This window comes from Camelus dromedarius, chromosome 2 (genome assembly GCF_036321535.1).
Source record: "Camelus dromedarius isolate mCamDro1 chromosome 2, mCamDro1.pat, whole genome shotgun sequence".
Classification (NCBI taxonomy): domain Eukaryota; kingdom Metazoa; phylum Chordata; class Mammalia; order Artiodactyla; family Camelidae; genus Camelus; species Camelus dromedarius.
Window position 1 is genome coordinate 21,716,850 of NC_087437.1, and position 19,677 is coordinate 21,736,526.

The 19,677-nt window shown below is 40.7% G+C and overlaps 1 protein-coding gene across 3 annotated transcripts in view; it reads left to right on the forward strand.

Annotated features, from left to right (window-relative positions):
- The first annotated feature begins 1,856 nt into the window (after positions 1-1,856).
- Positions 1,857-19,677, forward strand: part of PLS1 (plastin 1) — a 96,895-nt gene continuing 79,074 nt past the window's right edge. The window contains exon 1 of one of the 3 annotated variants that reach the window (XM_064491798.1): positions 1,857-1,989. In XM_064491798.1, coding sequence (XP_064347868.1) covers positions 1,872-1,989 — 118 coding nt within the window. In that variant the 5' untranslated portion in view covers positions 1,857-1,871. Of the gene's footprint in view, positions 1,990-11,432; positions 11,510-19,677 lie in introns of those variants that run through there. The other 2 variants (XM_010976820.3, XM_064491804.1) reach the window with 2 other exon arrangements.

Here is a 19,677-nt window from a genome sequence, read left to right on the forward strand (position 1 = left end):
ATCAGTTTTGCAAATAACAATTTTTTCTTCATCATTATTATGCATTGGTTATGCATTTCTAATTATATACTCTAGTTTTTGTTTTACCTTTGGGAAGTACTTCTGTGAAAAACTTCAGTTTTATCAACAATAGATTTACAAATTACATTTGGGAGTTGGTTACTTTTAGAGATGAGTTGTTCTAAACATTTTATACTGGTTATTTTTAGCTTCCTCTACAGAGGGTGATTTTTTTTTTTTTTTTTTTTTTTTGCCTTTACTCCAAATCAAGTTACACCATAGAGTCTACACTTCCTCATAAACTTATCTTGGTCAACATTCCCATTAAATAAAGAGCCCATAGGAGTATTTGATTAATTATTCTTTATCCTTATTGGAAAATAATTTATATAAAATAAATTTCATAAATTTAAAGCATACAATTTAATTTCAACAGTTGTATATGCCTGTGAAATCTCCACTACAATCAAAACAAGATTTACTTTCCATCATACCCAAAAGATTTTTACTGCCCCTTTACAGGCCACCCCTCCCTCCACCCCTGGCTCCAGGCAATTACTGATTTGTTTTTTCTCATTTTAGATTAGTTTGAACTTTATATAAATGGAATCACACCTTTGTCTCTGACCTCTTCTATTCATCATAATGATTAAGCCTATGAGTAATTCTTTCCTCTTTTTTTTTTTTTTGGCTGATTAGTATTCCATTGCATAAATGTACCACAATTTATTATTTCACCTGTTGATGGGCTTTTGGGTTCCTTCTGATTTGGGGCTATTGTGAAAAAAAAGCTGCTGTGAACATTTATATTCAAGTCTTTTTGTGTATGTATGTTTTAATTTCTCTTGGGTAATACCTATGAGTGGAGTGGCTGGGTTATATGGCAGATGTGTCTTTCACTTTTAAAGGAATATATTGTGAGAACTTACAACTCCTCCTGTATATGTGGACTCAGATAAGGACACTAAATCCACTGATTTCTCTAGGTGGAAGGCAGGGAGAAACTCTTATCCTCCTCAGCCTTAGCCCACATACTTCCATATTTAATTACTTATCAATTCCTTTGGGTTCCTAAAATAATTTCAACATCCTTCTTCTTCATCTGTCCAGCCCTACTTAAACCATCTCAGGATTTCTTCGGTACCTGTTTTGTATTCAGTACTGTGTTAGGTGCTAAGGGGCCACACAGGACTTGAGTTAAGGGCAGCAAAATAAGGACCCCTCCTATTGCCTGGACAGAGCGGAGAAACCACAACTATAGGTTATGCTACATGCAAACTATGTGAGAACTCTTGTGGTTGCATTCCATTTGCTTGACTCACATGCTGGAGGAAATAGCCCACCTTTGAGTGTGAGCTGTAGTCATTCATTTTTTAAGCGGGTGTGGCTGTGAAATGAAGTGTTATGAGAAATCCCCCAAAAAGGGGGGAAGGAGAGAGAAAACTTTGCTCTTTTTATACCAAATATATATCTTTTCTCATGGCCAGTGGTTCGCCAAGTGTGGCATCCGTATTAGTAGCACCAGTTTCCCTTGGGAAAATATTAGAAATGCAAATAGTCGCGCCTCACCCTAGATCTACATTTCATCCGAACTCTTGAGCGTGGGATCTGTGATTCAACAAGCTCTCCAGGTGTTTCTCATCCACACTCAAGTTTGAGAACCACTGTGCTAAGATCATTCCAATTGTGTACACGGTCATCTTTAGGCATGGAGGAAGGTGCGTCCTGGGTAGCTGTGGGCAGTAGGCTGTCGCAGTGCCCATCACCTGCAGCTCCACTTCAGCTCTCGGCTTCTGGTCCTTTCCCTTGGTAGTCGCAGCCAAAACCCGGCAAGTGGATTCGGAGTTTGTTGACCCGGATGCCGGCCGGGCATGCGTAGTGGCGCGAGCGCCGCAGCTAGGCGGGCGCCGAGAGGTAGCTGCAGAGTGGACCGCGGGCGCCTGGATCCTGAGCGGGAGTGCGGGCTCGACAGCGGGACGGCTGCGGCAGGTACGCGGCGCGGCGCGGCGGTGGGGTCCGAGAAGAAGCCTGGCAGAATACAAGGCTTTACTTTGTCGCTGGCGCGCGCAGCGGCTCCAGAGGAGTCTCTCCGGTTTCCCTGGCTGGGGAGGCGGCTCCCCGGCGCGTCCTGCCCAGTCCGGGCAACACGTAGTGCGGGCAGGTGTTAACTCGTGTATTTATGCTGCTTACACAGTAAGCCTGAGAACTGCATTATGATTCTCTGCATGAAATTAGGCATTCTGTTAACTTTTCTGTTTTCCTTTCTCTCATTTAAACTTTGGGGGGTTGGGGTGTGCTGCCGGTGAGGCTTTCTGATCCAGCCTGTTTCGCTTGAATTCTGTGACCGGTTTATTTGCCTTTGGCCTTTTTGTACACAGGATCAATAGGGCTGGAGTGAAATCGCATCCGTGGTTTCTGGTTTTGGTGCCTTTCCTGGAGCAGGGGGGCCTCTGGATGCGGCATAAATAATGCCAACTTTCAGCGCATTTCAGTGCCAAAAACTTTCCTCATTTAAGCTGCATTTTTAAGTAAGACTTTCTAAAATTAAAAAAAAAATTCCGCTTTACTTTTCTACATTACTGTTATTTCAGGCTTTGTTTGGTACTATTAAAAGGAAGCGGTCTTTTAGATGAGTGGCAGAGTTCTCACTTTTCTCCCCTTTATTTACCCTGTCACATTTTATGGGTCGCCCAGAGACATTTTACCCTGGGGCTGTGGTATTGGATACACTAGTAGGAAGTTAAGGCTGTGCTGCACACATGTCTTAAATAACCTGTAAGCCATCAACAAAATTTGGGGGCACATACTGAACATTCTTTAAGTGTTAAATTTATGATGTGTGAGGCATATGCATAAAATTAGTAAGTGTAGGGGGAAAATTTTTAGTTCAGGAGAAGCCTATATGGAAAGGGGATATAGATACCTGCCTTTCCCTCCACACCCCCGCCCCCAAGATAAAGGTTTTAATGGCAGAAATAATATACAGTTGGTTTAGTTTTGGACTGTAGAGACCTTCGAGGTCAGCCAGTTCAGCTGCTTCAGTTTACAAATGAGAAAACCGAAACCAACAAGGTTAAATGACTTGCTGTGGCTGCTAAAGCCCCTTGGCAAAGCTGGGCCTGGGACCCAGGTTTTCTGATTTTAGGGCTCTTTTTACCATCCCCCTGCTGGTACTTTCCTCAGTTTGGTTAGATTATTAAACTTTCTCTTTATTTTTATTTTTAGTTGAAGTATAATTGATTTACAATGTTTCAGGTGTACAGCAAAGTGATTCAGGTATACATATTTATATAAATATGTATTCTGTTTCAGATTCTTTTTCATTATAGGCTATTAAGGTTCTGAATATAGTTCTCTGTGCTATACAGTAGGACCTTGTTTATTCTTTATGTATAGTAGTGTGTATCTGTTAATCCCGAATTCCAAGTTTATCCCTCCCCACCCCTTCTCCCTTTGGTAGCCATAAGTTTGTTTTCTATGTCTGTGATAAACTTTCTTACTCTCCTCTGCCTCCTATACTTTGTGGTCTGGCTTAAACAGAAAATTAGTTATTCCTGCTACTAAGCTTGCTAGCAGCTTTGGAGCTTTCAAAAAGTACCCTCTCACACAAGCCCCACCTAACAATTTCCTGGTCTTGAAACCGCCCTCCTTCCTTACCTTAGTCATGCTGGACCCTTGGCCCCTGTTTGCCTCCCTCCCTGTTGAAGTTCTGCACATGCTCGCAGGTGTGGCTCAGGTTTGACCTCTTCCTAGAAGGCTTCCTTGATCACTGCAGCTAGAAAGTAACTCTCCCTCTTCTGAGCCCTCTTAACGTTCATTATTGTTGTCTGTGCTAGTATCCCCCTCATCTTTAGTATCCCGGGTTGTTGAATTTTAGTACATATCCCAACTTCCTGACCAGTGAGTGTAAGCTCTTGGAATTTCTGATTGCCTGTGACTTAGACATCCCACCCAGAACTAAGCACAAATAATGTTCTCAGTACTGATTGTGGGAGGGAGGATGTGAAGTAGGGACAACTTTGTAAATAGTATTGATGTGGGTGCTCCGTAAAATGAGAGAGGCCACCTTAGAGCTATATAGCAAGATAGTGGCCAAGCTAAACCAGCCTGATGAGATGATTCTCATATCTTCGTGAGGAATCACAAACCATTTGCGGCAGTTCTGGAGACAGGGGTCAAATCGGAGCAGAGGAGAGTTGCCTAGGGCCTGGATTTAAGCATGTGATTCTAAGTGCAGAGTGGAGAGCACAGATTTAAGAAATGATGTAAAGGGGAAAGCATTTGGTAAAAAAACTCGATGTGGAGGAGGAAAGACATTTTGAAAATTCTTTTCGTTTCAGGTTTGACGTGCTGGTCATGTACTGTTCTTTTTATTTTGTAAACACCTCCAGTTGTGACAGAATCTCTTGTTTCTTACAGTTGTCGATGTGGTTGTCTCATTTCTCATTCTAGATGGCAAGCTTTTTGGGGAATGATCTTTAATCTCTCATAGCTTTGCGGTATTCGATACTCAATAGTTACGCCATGAACAAATAAACAAACAAATGTATCTTGACATGGGGAGGATGAGCATTTTGGACCTTAGGGCTGTAAGGCAGCAGTTTATCCAGACCACCCCCTCATTATGTAGAGAAGGAACTGAGATAACACTAGTTAGTGGTGAAGCCAGAGGCTCTGCTCAAGTTTTATCACCACTAGCCCCAAGCTCTTTTCATTAACCCTAACTTTTCAAAGTTACCAGCCCCAAGATTAATTTGAGTTGGCAGCAGGACGCTCCAGTTGGAGATGTTCTGTAGTTCAAAAGCCCTCTGAGACCTAATCGAAAGGGGGAAACTTGATGGCCAATGGGAGGACATCTGTGTCACTGGAAGAGAAGAGACACAGGGGATGACTGGCCAATTCAAGGTTGATTACACAGAATGAGGGTGGGCAAGGCTGCAGACCTGGGAATCTGCATACAGTGCAGTCGAGGAGGCATCTGGAAAGGACATGAGAGGTTAGCTTGTCAGGGGCAGAATATCCAAACGGATGGACCCAGGGTCCTTGGACTGAGAGAGTATTTGGGAAAGACAGTCTACGCTTTCGGGAGGTGGTGAGCAATAGCCGTGGTGTTTATGACCCAGGAATTTGGGGTAAGTTTTAGAGTGAGAGAACTGTGATCAGTCTCATCACCTGTAGAAACAAGACAGAAAGTAGTGCTTCCGAAACCAGAATCCAAGTTCAAGAAGTCGCTTACAATATTTGTTTACTTGGAACAGATGTTGCAAATAGCCATTTTGCAAATCAAAACACAGCCTTTTCATTGAGCTGCACATCGCATCGAGGGAGCTGTTGTATGGCACACATCCTTCCTGTTGACATTCACGCTGTAGTTGATCACCGTCTTCACCTGGCAGTGATGCTTGTTCTTTTAAGAGCCAAGAAGAGATAGCAGTTGAGGGGAAATACAGCTTGAGAGATGATTACCTGGCGGGGGGTGGTGGCCAAGTATAGAGGGATTACCTTTTTATAATCATTACATTAGTCACAGTTAATTGGACATCCAAATACAAAATCAGGCAGTACATTGTAGTTAATGTCTCATACACTTTAAAAAACGCCCAGATATTAAATTCCAGATTAATATACCACAACTCTGCGTAAAATAACTATATTATGTAAGTTCCTCAAAATAATGATAGTAATATTAGTAACTAGTATTAATAGAATGTTTTCCATGGACCAGACACTGTACCGAACACTTTACAAGCAATATGTTGAAGTCTCTCCAAACCATCCTATGAGATTGGTGCAATTATTATTCCCATTTTACGGCTGAGAAAACTGAGACATAGATAAAAGCACATTTCTGAGGTCACTTGTTGATATAAGTGGCTGAGCTGAGCTTAGATGGAAGGGCCCTACTGACTTCAGGCACTGAGAGCTCAAATAACATAATAGCTTAAGAAAATGCAAGGCTTTATCTGTGGTAACCCCAGCAGATGCTTAGAATGGCCACAGATTTTAGCTGGTGACACTCCCAACATTCTGTGAGCCAGACTTTAATAACAAACAAAACAGTGATGAATCTTTCTGGGTTTTGTTTTTAAAATTATTCCACTTTGTCTTTTTCTCCTTTACCCTTGAAGCATTCCTGGAGGCGGAGACAGCAGCTCTTTCTCTGGGTGCACCATAAAGCTAATTCTGTCCTGCTCCCACCGTCTTTTGTGGGGTGGAGCTGGGGTGCTGGAGGAGAGTTGGTAGTCATCCAGGAGATGACTCTGGACCTAGGGGGTGAGACTCACCTTGTGTATAAGCCTGAGGACTCTAGGGAGACCGGATTGATAAGGACTTTTTCCCCTGCGGTGGCAGGATGCACTGCTGGGAGCTTCTGGGGTAGCTGAGGGTCCTAGCCCTAATCTTGATCTCAGATCTTTGAACTGTGGTCAAAACCCCCAGGCTGAACCCAGACCTGGACACTTCCCTTCATGGTCTTCAAACTCAGGGAGTTCTGACGTCAGTGTGGACTTGCTGCAGTTGCAGGTGGGTGCTGATCCCTCGGGGAAGGCCCCAGGTCAGAAACAAGTGATTTAGAGGCAGGACTGCCAGGCCTCAGATTTGACCAGCTGAGTTGGCTGTGAGAAAATGTCCCCTCCTGCCCTCCCTGATGAACCTCATTAATCCCCCTGGGGAGTCTCAAAACGGAAGCCAGCCGAGGGCATTCGCTCTTCCCCTCCTTGTGCCGCCTGAGCGCTCGGTCCATTTCCTGCTTCTGCCTTACCTTCTCCTGAGCTGGTCCAGTGCCTTCTCAGGGCCTGCGCTCTGGATATGAAAGGAAAGGCCGCCACTTCAGGCCATTGCTTGTTTCAACATCCAGAAATCCAAATCAACATTTCATTCTGGATAGTGATAAAAATCTGAGAGAAAGAGGCCTTTGTGCTGCCTACAGGTTTATTGGTTATAAAGCAGTTGTACAATGCCGATTGCTGGAAATTTTGCTGACTTGTAAAATCACATGAGATGTGAGGCTGTGTCAACTTGGATCATTTTATTTCTTCTCAATACTACTGTGTCTAAAGGTGCCTACTTGCCTTTTTTTGGTAAGAAACATGTAGCATGGCATCTGTAAAAGAAAGTTGCTTTTTAGTACTACTGTGGGCACAGGAAGGGCAGGAGGGTTGATTAGGAGAGTTTTTCTCCTATTTAAACACTTGTTTTATCAGAGAGCATTTTACTTTCTAGAGGAGTTACAGGTCTTTTGTTCATAAAGTCCAGTTGTTAAGGGAACTTTAGACTTTATAATAATAAGCTATCATTTTTGTTTTGCTCTTTTGAGCAATTTAGTGCTGTGAAAAACTATAAGAACATTTGGGAACTCAGTGCACACAGATGTGCCTTCAAAAATAATCCAAGCCAACCATGAAGAAATCGTGAGAAGCTGAGTTTTTTCTGATAGTGAGGAGGATGGATCTCTTGGTGGAAGGTTTGTGGGAGGGCCTTCCTGCTGAAAAACAAAAGGTTTGGGGGAATAGTTGACAGGAGAAACTCAATACTAGAGGAAACCAGAATTACTTTATTATGGAGAAACTTAATAAATTGTTTAAAGATCCAGCCCAGGAAATAACACATTTAAAAAAAATGACAACCCCTTCAGTTTGTTGGAGAACCAAGAAACAAGAGATGTTAGCCATGCTGTCAGCATAGAACTTGGCTTAAATTTGATTTTAAAACATTGGTAAGTGTGAGTGGAAGGATCAGTCATGTTAATTATACCTAGGACCAAGGTCGGCTTGTCCAGACCATCCTCCTTGGTCCCATGTTGGGCCCTCTGCACTCCACGAATAAATGAGTAAACCTGTCTCTGTGATCACAATTGTAAAATCCAAAGCGATGCATGACAATCTGTGATTTAAAACTAATGTTGAACAAGCAAAAAAGTTTTTTGAACTTTTTTGGCGGGGAGGGGAGGAGGTAATTAGGTTTGTTTACTTAATTATTTCTTAATGGAGGTGCTGGGGATTGAACCCAGGACCTTGTGCATGCTAAGCACGTGCTCTACCACTGAGCTATACCCTCCTCTTGAACAAGCAAATTTGAATGCCTTAGAAAGTACTGGCTGTATTCACACTTCTTTCCCATAGCAGGTACTCAGAATCTAGATTACATTGTTGAAATGAAAAAAACAAAAAACAAAAAACAAAGCAGGTTCAGAACTGACTCATTTACAGTGAATGAGCAAAGGCACAAGTAGACTTTTTGTCTCATTTCACTTTGTCACTTTAAATGCCACCTTTTATGGCTCTATTGATTTCACTTTTTTTTTTTGTCCTTGATGATGTATACTGTGTACTGTTTATAGATAAAAATCGATGCAAACTAGAATTTTGAGGTTTGGTAAATGAGTCTCTGCTTAGGGTTAAAATGCTATTCATCAATAATTTGATAGAAAGACAATATAAATTAGTACATAATTGAACCTTTAGCTTGATAGCAAGTTAGTATTTATAACCATTGGGAACAAAACAAAAGCTCTCAAAGACTCCTGGATTCTTTCATCTGAACACGTTCTCAGCATTTTGTCCTGGTGAACTCTCCCTTTTTCTTCCTCTCCCTTTTTCTTCCTCTCTCCTCAGATTTAGGTTCATTGGGACACTCTTGGCCCAAGAGATGTTACCAAGAGTGGCCCAGTTCTTGCAGAGTTGAAGTGTTATTAGGTCAGTGAGGTGCCAGCCATGAAACATAGCTCAGTGATGTTTTTTTAGCAGAAGTTGTCATGCAGGTGAAATAATTTTGGAAAAACAGTAGCAGCAATTTGCCTGATCCCTTTCCGTATCCTTAAACAGCCCGAGTTAATCCCCAAGGTCACCATCAGTGGAAAAAAGGTAATCTGAGAAAACTGGAATGTTTAGTGGTCAATCTAAATGAACCCCTTAGGATAATTAAAGTTTAGATATCTGAAATCAGTTGACCTCTGATCAGAGTCACAGATGAGAAGTCAAAGTCTGGGAATCTGTTTCTGACCCCACGAGAAGAGAGGCCTTCTCTTCAGCTACGGGTTTGATGATTAAACAAGATAGTGAATGTGAAAGCAATTAGTAAACCATAAGGTAAGGAGGTGAGGTATTTATTGTTACAATAATGTTCTGACGTTACTGCCTTTCATTGATAAGTGGCCATGACTTTGAGAATGACTTGCCTGCTTGAGTTACCTGGCTGTGAAATGGCAGAGATGGAGCTCACATCTGTGTCTTCTAATTTCAACATCTGTCAGAATGTCAGGGCTCAGCACTGGGACCATAGACAGCTAAGACAGATGTGGGGTTCCCGTCCTCACGGAGCGGCAGTCTACCCCAAATACAGTGCCCTTCCCATCAGTCTTTTACTGACCAGAGAGAATAATTTCTCTCTGAAATTGAGATCTGGTTTTTGTAAAATCCTAAATGTGTTTATGGCTAAGCCATAAGTGATTTCTCTGTTCCCTGAGGTGCCTTCAACAACTTAAACTTCAGATCTCTCATGACAGGGTATTTATTCATCTCCATTGTGGAGAGAGGGGTTGGACGCCTCTCAGCATCTTTCTCATTGTCAGTCAGAGGCTTGTTGCAGATGAATAATTTTTTTCCTTCTCTGCAAAATTGAAGGGATTTGATTGACGAAAGGGAGCTATGCTGGGGGTAGCACTATGAGTGAGGTGTGGTCCTTGTCCTCACGGGTTCTCTGTCAGCTGGGGGAGGCAGACACAGGGATAGCCTGTGACATGAGGGAGCACCAGGAGGAAGAGCAGAATGTGGCTTTGGGGGAGCCCAAGTGGAGAGCAGTTCATTCTGTTCAGTGGGTTGAGGAAGGTGTCTGGACTTTTGAGCTGAGCTTTGAAAGGAAAATATGAGCTCAGTCTGCAGAGAATCGATAGAAGGAAGAGCCTTCCATGTGGGAAGGATAGGGACTGGATGGAGCTGGCCTGTTCAGGAAAATGCAGGTCCTTTCCTATGTTTACAACGTGAGCACTCATGAGAATCAGCTGGAGAGCCTGTGAAAAAACAGATGGCTGGGTCCCAACTCCAAGTTTCTCATTCTTCAGGCTGGGATGGGACGGGAGAATTTCATTCTAACAAGTTCCCAAGTGGTGCTGAGTCTGATGCTCTGGGACTTTGAGAGCCACTGGACCAGAGCATCATGTAACTGAGAGAGGAGAGCTAGAAAAAATGGTTTTCTTTTAAAACTTAACTGTCCTACCTTCATAAAATGGATGTTTCAGGTTTTGTTGTTATTTTCTTTTTAAATTAGTGTCTTTTACCAAGTGGTTGCTGCCTTGTGCCCTTTGCTGCCCTCTGGAAGTTCCTTACCCACTCCACCCCCCACCCCAACCCCCTAGTTCTCCCAGGAAACCAGCCCTTTTCTTGCATTCCATAGTTTTAAATAACTGCTGTTCAGCCACTGTGACATTCCAACCATGGAAAGCTGAACAGCCAACATCACCTAGACGAGGTTAGGAATTGATCCAAACCAAGTGTGAATGACTAGTATATGCAAGGAATATATATTTGGATTTTATTTTGTGTACCTGAATATAATGTTAAACTTCATTCAATAAGTGTTTTTGGAATAGCTTGCAAGCTCTGAGCTAAGACAGAGGACATAGACAATTGTAGGAAGTTCCTTCCTTACCCTCAGAAAAGTGCAGTCTTGTAGGAGGTTTAAGATACACGAATCTATGGCTCCAGTCTAGGGCAGCTGGTGCTAAGTGCTGTGAGAATAATGGAAACCAAAGGTGATAGAACTGAGGAGAGAGATTCACTTTCCATTTTAACAATTAGGGCTAGTAGGGCAGGGTTGAGAGATGATGGTTTATGCAATCTTCTTTTTTTTTTCCTTCATTTTTTAAAAATTGAAGTACAGTTTACAATGCTGTGTCAATTTCTGGTGTATAGCGTAATGTTTCAGTCATATATATACATCTATATATTCGTTCTCATATATTCATTTTCATTATAGGTTACTACAATATATTGAATATAGTTCCCTGTGCTATACAGTGGAAACTTGTTAATCTAGTTTATATATAGTAGTTAGTATCTGCAAATCTCGAACTCCCAATTTATCCCTTCCCACCTCCTTTCCCCTCTGGTAACCACAAGATTGTTTTCTATGCCTATGAGTTAGTTTCCTGTTTTGTAAATAAGTTCATTTGTGTCATTTTTTTAGATTCTAGATATAAGTGGTATTTTTCTTTCTCTTTCTGGCTTAGTTCATGTAGAATGATGATCTTTTGATGTTTTATCTATCTTTGTGAACCATCTGATGAGAAAGAGCATTTGTCTACTTTAAGAAAATAATGGAGGAGGGGGGGCATTTGAATTGGGCAGTGGAGGGTGGCCAGGTGCTCACCAGGCCGAGAGGGCAGCTGGGAGAGTAATAGGGAGAGAGGCATTGCGGACAAAGGGGCAGCTGAACCTCAGAATGGAGATGCAACAGGGAAATGCAAGTACAGACAGAGCCGAGTTCTCCAGTTCATTTTGGAAAGTACAGGGAGGTAAGACTGGAAAGGTGTTCAGGGAGGATTGTGGAACCTTTTCAGTATGAGGTTGTAGAGTTTGGACTTTATTCTATAGGCAGTATGAGTCACAAGCTTACCTCTGCTCACTCCCAGGTCCTTCCTAGCCCCCAAACACAACAGAAGAGGAGGAATCTCCCATTTCTTACTATGCATTGATCTGTGGTTCCTTGGAACTGTGGTACTCTTGGAAAAACATCTAAAAATGTTTTTTTCCTGGCTCTGATTTCAATATGTGTATTTCAGTCATCTTACAGACTTGCAAAAGTTAATCCATGATTAAAGGCTTCTGGGTCTTTCAAAAATATGTAACATATAAAAGGCCATCCAACTTCAATTTCTGAGAGACAAATTATAAAAATGAGATAAAAATGAATAAATCGTTCGGTCTAGTGATTATATTGCTTGTTCAGGGTTGTTCTGGGAAGAGATAGGAATTCAAAAGTTAAGGCTGAAAGTATGGTGTCCTACAAATACTCTCAAGGGACTTCAAGTGCTGAATGATTCCAAAGGTAAGCGTGAGTGGCCATGTGGTGTCTCTGGAACACTTTAGCTATCTATATACATTGGGAGGTGTCTGGTTGAGTACTGGTTTAGAGGAGCTTGTCTCTGGGGACTAGAGGGCACAGCCGAGAGGCTCCGTGGGTGGGAGAATCTCCAAGTCCTTGAGCCTGTCTGAACCTGGGTTTTTGTTGTTGTTATTGTTGTTTGTATTTTGTTGTTCTTTTTTTTTTGTTGTTGTGGATTAAGTAAGATAAAATAGGGAAGATATGATACACATTTTGGATCAAAATCTTCTACGACTAAGATTTATTCTAAGTTCTTGTGGCCCCATCTGTGGCCACGTAGAGTGTGAGTTTCTTGAAGACAGGACTGTATCTTTTTCACTTTGTATCACCATTGCTTGAATGCCTACTATACAAGTAAGCACTTAATAAATTGTTGAATGAATGGAAGAAAAATGGAATGAATGAATGGATGAACCTGTACCCACCCCCACCTCACCCACTTAATATTTTGTAGCTTCTTGCTTGTAGAGACTTAAGACCCATGGTGCCTTATTTTCAGACTGCTAATCCTAGGTCTGTGTTTTACTGGCAGTAAATCTTGAGAGATACCCCCGCCTTATCCAAGAGATAGCTGCATAGCTTGTATTCAAAGTATAAGGCTCATTGTCAGTTCATATGTGCTCTAAACTAATTCCAGAAATGATTTCAATAATGATATGTAATAATAATGTGTTACATGTAGATAATGCTTGTATGTAAAATTGATTCACCTCTAAAATAAACTGACATGTAAATTGAGGTTATATTCCTCTTGAAGTATTTCTTATTATTTTAAAAGAAATCAGATTAGAGGTGAGTAGGGGGGTAGCTTATAGAGAAGCTTAAAGAATATATATACATATATGTATGTTTATTTATTTATTTATTTATATTGCTATTTTTTGGGGGGGGGAAGTAATTAGGTTTACTTCTTTATTTATTTTTAGAGGAGGTACTGGGGATCGAACCCAGGACCTTGTGTATGCTAAGCATGCGCTCTACCACTTGAACTGTACCCTCCCCAGGAATGTATATTAATGCACTAATCTGCTAGAGGCTTGGATACCTGTTTTATCTGCAGTTAAATGAAACAAGAACCAAAAGTTAACTTTATTCTACCCTAGGTTTTACAGTTTCTCTAATGTTAACAGTAATCCAGTTCTTGATTCCTGAAATTAGACTTGATTAATGTGGGAAAACAATTCATCTCTTTCATTTTGAACAAAGTAATTTGGTTTGTAAAATTATTATATTTCCTATTAATGTACATCAGGAAATGTTTCAGATGAAAAGATTAAACTTTCTAAATTTTTACTGAGTTGTATCTTACCTAAGTGCTATATATTGTGCTGTGGGAGGCTAAACCTTAATTGAAGTATTTCTGCAATGTTAATACTACATTTCTCATAGGACTAGGGCAGCAAATAATGGAAGAAGTGAAAACACTGTAATTTTCTAGTAATTCAGAGGAAATGACAATTCTGAGGTAGTATACTAAAATGAGTACACAACAGTACTCATTTTTGTAAGTTAATTTATTATTAACTATTGGTGGGAATATTTTTTGCATCCTTTTTCATATCTCAGGCACACTTTCGAGAGGGCTTTTGTTATATATGTTTCTCATTTATTCTGAAAAGGCTCATTCAAACCATGTGCCTGCACAGTTTCATCCCATTATGTTATGCTCTTAGGCATTACACTAAGGGTGTTACAAAATCAAGCAGCAAGACTTCTCAGGGAAATTAAAGATTTCATATCAATCAGACATTGTCAAAATCTTGGTCTTTGAATAGGATTAAATGTGTTCCTTCAGTATTCCTGGTGCACATGATGTTGTTTTTAAACTAATAGCTTTATGTATGTATTGAGGTATAATTCACATAGCATACAATTCACTCATTTAAAGTATAAGCCATTTTTAAGATATTTCCATTACCCTGTATCTTTTAGCACTCACTCCTCATTTCCTCAGTTTTAACATTTGGTGGATCATGCTTTATTCAGAAATGCTCCCTCCTGTAAATCAAATTCTGTTAGTCATCCTCCATCTCTTCCCAGGCAATGACAAATCTACTGTCTGTCTCTAAGGTTTGCATAATCTTGACATTTCATATAAGTGGAATCATACAGTATGTAGCCTTTTGTGTCTGGCTTATTTCACTTTTCATAACGTTTCCAAGTTTCATCCATGTTGTAGATCAGTACTTCACTTTCTATGGCTGAATAATAGTTCATTGTGTGGATCTACATTTATTCAGTCATCAGCTCATGGACATTTGAGTTGTTTGCACATTTGGCTATTGTGAGTAAATGTGCTGTGAACATTCGTGAACAAGTTTTGGGGGGACATATGTTTTCATTTCTCTTGGGCGTATACCTGGAGGTGGAATTGCTGGGTTATAGGTGACTCGATGTTTAACGTTTTGAGGAACTTCCAGACTGTTTTCCTGAACTGCTCTATTCCAGACTGCACTATTTTGTGTTCCTCTGAGCAATGTATGAAGGTTCTGGTTTCTCCATATCCTCACCAGCACTTGTTATTATCTGTCTTTTTAACTATGGCCATCTTGGTGTGAAGTGGTGTCTCATTGTGGTGACTTTTTTCTTTTTAAATGGAGGTACTGGGGATGGAACCCAAGACCTCCTGCATGCTAAGTGTGTGCTCTACCACTGAGCTATTACCCTCCCCACAATGGTGACTTTTTTTTAAAATTAATAAACTTAATTTTTTTGGAACAGTTTTAGATTTACAGAGAAAGTAAGCAGCTAGTACAGAGAATTTCCACATGCCCCCACACTGATACACAGTTTACCCTACTGTTAACATCTTATATTGGTATGGTACACTTGTTATAGTAAATGAACCAATATTGTTACATTATTATTAACTATAGTCTATGGTTTATTGTTATTTCCTTAGTTTTTAACCTTAAGTCAATTCTATTCCAGAATCCCATCTAAGATACCACATTACATTTAGCTGAGTTTTAGCTTCTTGGGCTGTAAAAATACTTACATAATCAGAATTGGAAATCAGAAGTATGGTTAACAGGGAATTCTTAGGAATTTTAAAAGTTCATTTGCCTCAGGAAGATGAGAAGAAATTTAACTCAAGCTATATTTTCCTAGCGACGACTGGAAAATCGTCATCGTTGCATTGGAAGAGGATCAGATTATGTAACAGAATTTATTTTTGTGACTGTCAGGCAGCATCTAATCTAAGAGTAAAGCCAAAGGTGTATATATATGTTTTTTTCTTCTTTAAATGTACCCGAGAATGTTGTTTTTCTTGTAGTAAAACATAAAGTGAATAGAAATTCCGATTGACTTTAAGAATTCCACAGTGTGAGGCGGCAAGGGTCCAACGTGCAATGAGTATTTCCACCCACATCCATTCCAGTAATCCTCCCAGTTGCCTTGTGGAGGGGGCAGGGAACTGGGGCTCTGACAGGCTGTGTCATTTGGCCTGACTCACGCAGCTGTTGGTTGAGATGAGATTTGAACCCAGGGCTGTGGAATTTGATATCCTACTGTTTGCCAGACCAGGCTCCAGAGTTTCCAGTGTTTTTAAATCAGGAAGTTATCAAAGGGCACAGGATGGAGTCCTTATCTTACTGGATATTTTTACTGCCAGCTGGAGAAGATAGCATCTCTCTGTGCTCAAAGCCCCACCGAAATCAGGCTGTCCGATTAACAGCATACTTGTTGAGTGCTAACAGAAGAGAACTGAGCCAGCTTTGCCTGGGGCACTCTACCATCTTGTCTGTGGAGCAGTAACTCCATTGCTACCCGTGTCTTCTGAAAATGAAGCCCGAGGGTCATAAAGCAAGACAGGAGCCACATGGAAGAACAGCATGTTCAGCTACGGTTTGTCTGGGGTTACATCGTTCAGTGAACATTGCTCAAGGGGCATCACTCAGTGTATGTCTCAGTAAGATCTTAAGTTTTCTTGCTAAGTGAGTGGCATAGAGGATTTGGTTTTCAATCCTTACCTTTGAATAGGAGAGGATGTAGTAATAATCTGTGAATGCACTTGAAATGAAGTAATAAAGTTGTACGGATTACCTGTCTGAGGAAGGTCTGGAAAATTTCCCTACTTAATTCAGCGAATGAATCCTTGTAAATGGCCCAACTTGGTTGATCACAGAATACAAGGTTTTCTTCTGCTCAGACTTTCTGTAGGAGTCAAGGTAGAGTAGGCTATGTTACAGTAACAAATCAACCCTGATATTTCCTTTGATTTCTTGTTCACAGAAATGTCAGTGTGCATTGGCTCTGCTCCAGGGCAGCTGTTCTGCGTGCAGTGACTCAAAGACCCAGGCTGCTGTGATTTTTGTGATTTTGCTGTTTTAACGTGGGACTTACAGATTGTCTCAGCAGGGGGAGAGGAGCTGGATCACATACTGGCTCTGAATTGCTTTGGCCTTGGGGGACACAGGTCACTTCTACACAGCTGGTCGGCTGGAACTAATCACATGAGCTTGCTTGGAAGTGAGGGGGAGCACAAGGCTATTCAGTGAACAGTAAATGTCTTTGCTTCACCTTTAGAACCAGAGAACTGGTTAGTTTGGGGGAGGGGAACCTCCAGGTAAAGAGAGAAAAGCCTTCTGAAATGTGATAATTACTTGATGATTTAGATACAGCTGATTCAGTGACTTGATACCTGTTTGTGGATATCAAAGCTATTCTAAGAGGATGACAATAAAGTTTACTTCTTTCATATGATAATTATTCAGGTGATGGTACTGATGATCAAAGCTTGTATTTAGTAAGGTATTCTAAGAGTTTTACATGAATTAAATGAATTCAGATTGAGGGCTGTGATTTTATCTCGATGGTAAATATTCTCCAGTTCCATCAATTAACCTTGGAAGTGGTATCTAGGTTAGACCCATCACCATGCTGATAGCTCTCCTCTAGAAACCAGATTGTCACTATATTCTCATACACAGAGGCTCCCTAGGTTGGGCTCTGTACTCTGGATGTGCTCTAACCAGCAGAGGTAACAGTGAGACCCAATATTTACTGTGATTTGGATTTATACTTGTACAGATGCAACTTAAGATTCTGCAGACCTTTTTAGCAGCCCTATCTAGAAAAAAGCTTGTGGTGAACTAAGGCTTAGGGCCATAGGATTTTTGTTTGTTTGTACATTTTTTTCCTTCAAACTAATCCTCTTTGGTTGTGTTTTTGTGATGCCATTTTTTTCCCCTTAAAAATCTACTGCTGGTTAACACAGAACTCCTCTTTAGTTTATCCTTATGATCTGCCCTTTCCCTGTACTTCATTGTGGCCTCAGATTCTGCCATTGGAATTACAGGATATCAGAGACCCTAGATGGGCTGCACAGATGGGAGCAGTCCTCTCTTGTTCTCTGTGTGAAAGAGGCTCTCTGTTGTTTGAGAACAACTCTCTTTAGCACAGAGGAGCCCCACCTCAGGTTCTTTATGTCGATGCCATATTCATTCATCAAATATTTACTGAACACGGTTTGGGCCGGGCACTGGGCTAGGCCCTAGCAGTCTTTACCTTTCTTAGAAACAATAGTCTGGACCAAGGGAGTGACAAACTTAGTCTGTAAGGGACCATATAAGAAATATTTTAGGCTTTATAGGCCATATGGTCTCTGTCTCGACTACGTAGCTCTGCTCTTACAGCACAAAAACAGCCATAGATAGTATGTAAGTAAATGAGCGTGGCTGTGTTCCAATGAACATTATTTATGGGTGCTAAAATTTTGATTTCTTAATGTCACATGTCACAAGCTATTATTCTTTCGATTTAAAAAAATTGTTCAAAAATCTAAAAGCATTCTTAGTTCACAGGTAGTATGCAAGCAGGCAGTGGGCCAGATTTGGCTGGAGGGCTGTTGGCTGACCCCTGGTCTAGAACCAGCTCTGTAGGGTTTTTTTTTCTTTTAAAAAACAGAAAGAAAAAAAACACAGAATCTCTAAAAAAGAATGCATGTAAGTGGTTGGAGTTTAATTGTAATGCTCTGTATGGTTTTCTTCTCACAAATGGGTAGTGAACTGCCTTAATGATTACTTAAATTATTCAAGTGCAGTGTTTAAATGTCATTAACTTCATCCAAGCCTTTATTCAATAAACAAGTCTCCCATCAATTATTGGTGAATGTCGTTTCTGCAAATTGAGATGATTTCTTCACCCTTTCCTCCCTTCCCCTATATGTATTATGTGCCTACATATACATATACGTGTGTATACACATAATATACAATTGTATACACAGTTATATTACTTTTGAGGACCGCTAATGCTGTGAAAATCATGAATCACCAATATTTAAAATAATAGCTAACATCTATCAGACACTTACCATATGTCTAAGTCTTTTGCTGTTTTTTAAAATTAATCCTTCCCCAAAATCTGTAAAGTTGGTGTTACCATCATCATCATCTTCATTTTTTCGCTGTGAAGACAGAGACTTGGAATAACTCACCCAAGTTGATGCAATTTTAATAGGAAGCAGAGTCAGTATTTCTTCTTAAGGATTCTGACTCCAGAGTCAGGACTCCTACTGATACATTATGTCTCCCTAGGTACTGCAATATATGCGTGAAAGTAACTAAACTGTATTTCTTAATTACACTGTAAAAAAATAGGAATGGTGAATAAAGATTAAAAAATATTTTTTTTCCCTAAGAGGCAAGCATGTGATTGCAAAAGGAGACATTTGGGAAGCAAACTACTCTATACTAATAGTTTTCATTGACTTAATTTTAACTTGTTTCTGTCCGTGAGCAGAGATAATCAATGGAGACTCTAGCTTTAGGGTAAACAGTGGGCTGAGATCCTCCTCTTTTCTGAACTGAGAATCAGGGCAGGGCATGATTCACAATAGAATGGTGCGTCATGTCTGGCTCAAAAATCGTAATACAGACCCTTTATGTTTGTATGTAGGGTTTATAGAATACTCTCTTGCTTGTGACACACTGTGTGGAAGCACTTCATAACCTGGAAATCAGATTCCGGAGGAATCACTGTTAGTGCTTCTGGCGGGCCATGCTGCTATAGATATAAGCCTTAGCCTAACTTCCCTTGTTCCTTATGTTGCATCAGTAGAAAAGGTTAGATCTCAAGCGAACATAACCTGTGAAAGACTCCTAGCAGAATATTTAACATTTCCCTCACTTACTGTTGGACCTGTGTTATGTTGAACCAGGAGGAAAAGGACTGCAAAAGCCATTCTTGTCCTGGGAGTCCTCTGAGAAGAAAAGAGAAGTAAGGTGTGACACATTTTATTTTGCCATTTAAGTGCTGGCCTTACAGGGAGAGAAGTGAGACAGAGAAGGGAGAATTTTGAAAAGCAAATATTTACCTTGACACTGACTCACTAATCTAATCTTCTGGGCAAAGACCAGGAATTCCAAAGGTGCCCAGACCTGTGTGACTCTGGGGCGTGTCTCTGGCGGTGGCACTGCAGTGGTTTGATGGTGGCATAGCAGTGCTGTCAGCCAGTTCACTGTGCATGCAAGTAACAGGTGACTCGAGAGAAGATCTTTGTACACTATTATGGCACAAGGATCTTTTCCTAATTAGGTGATAATTCTCCTCTGCGTTTTTCTGTATTCCAGC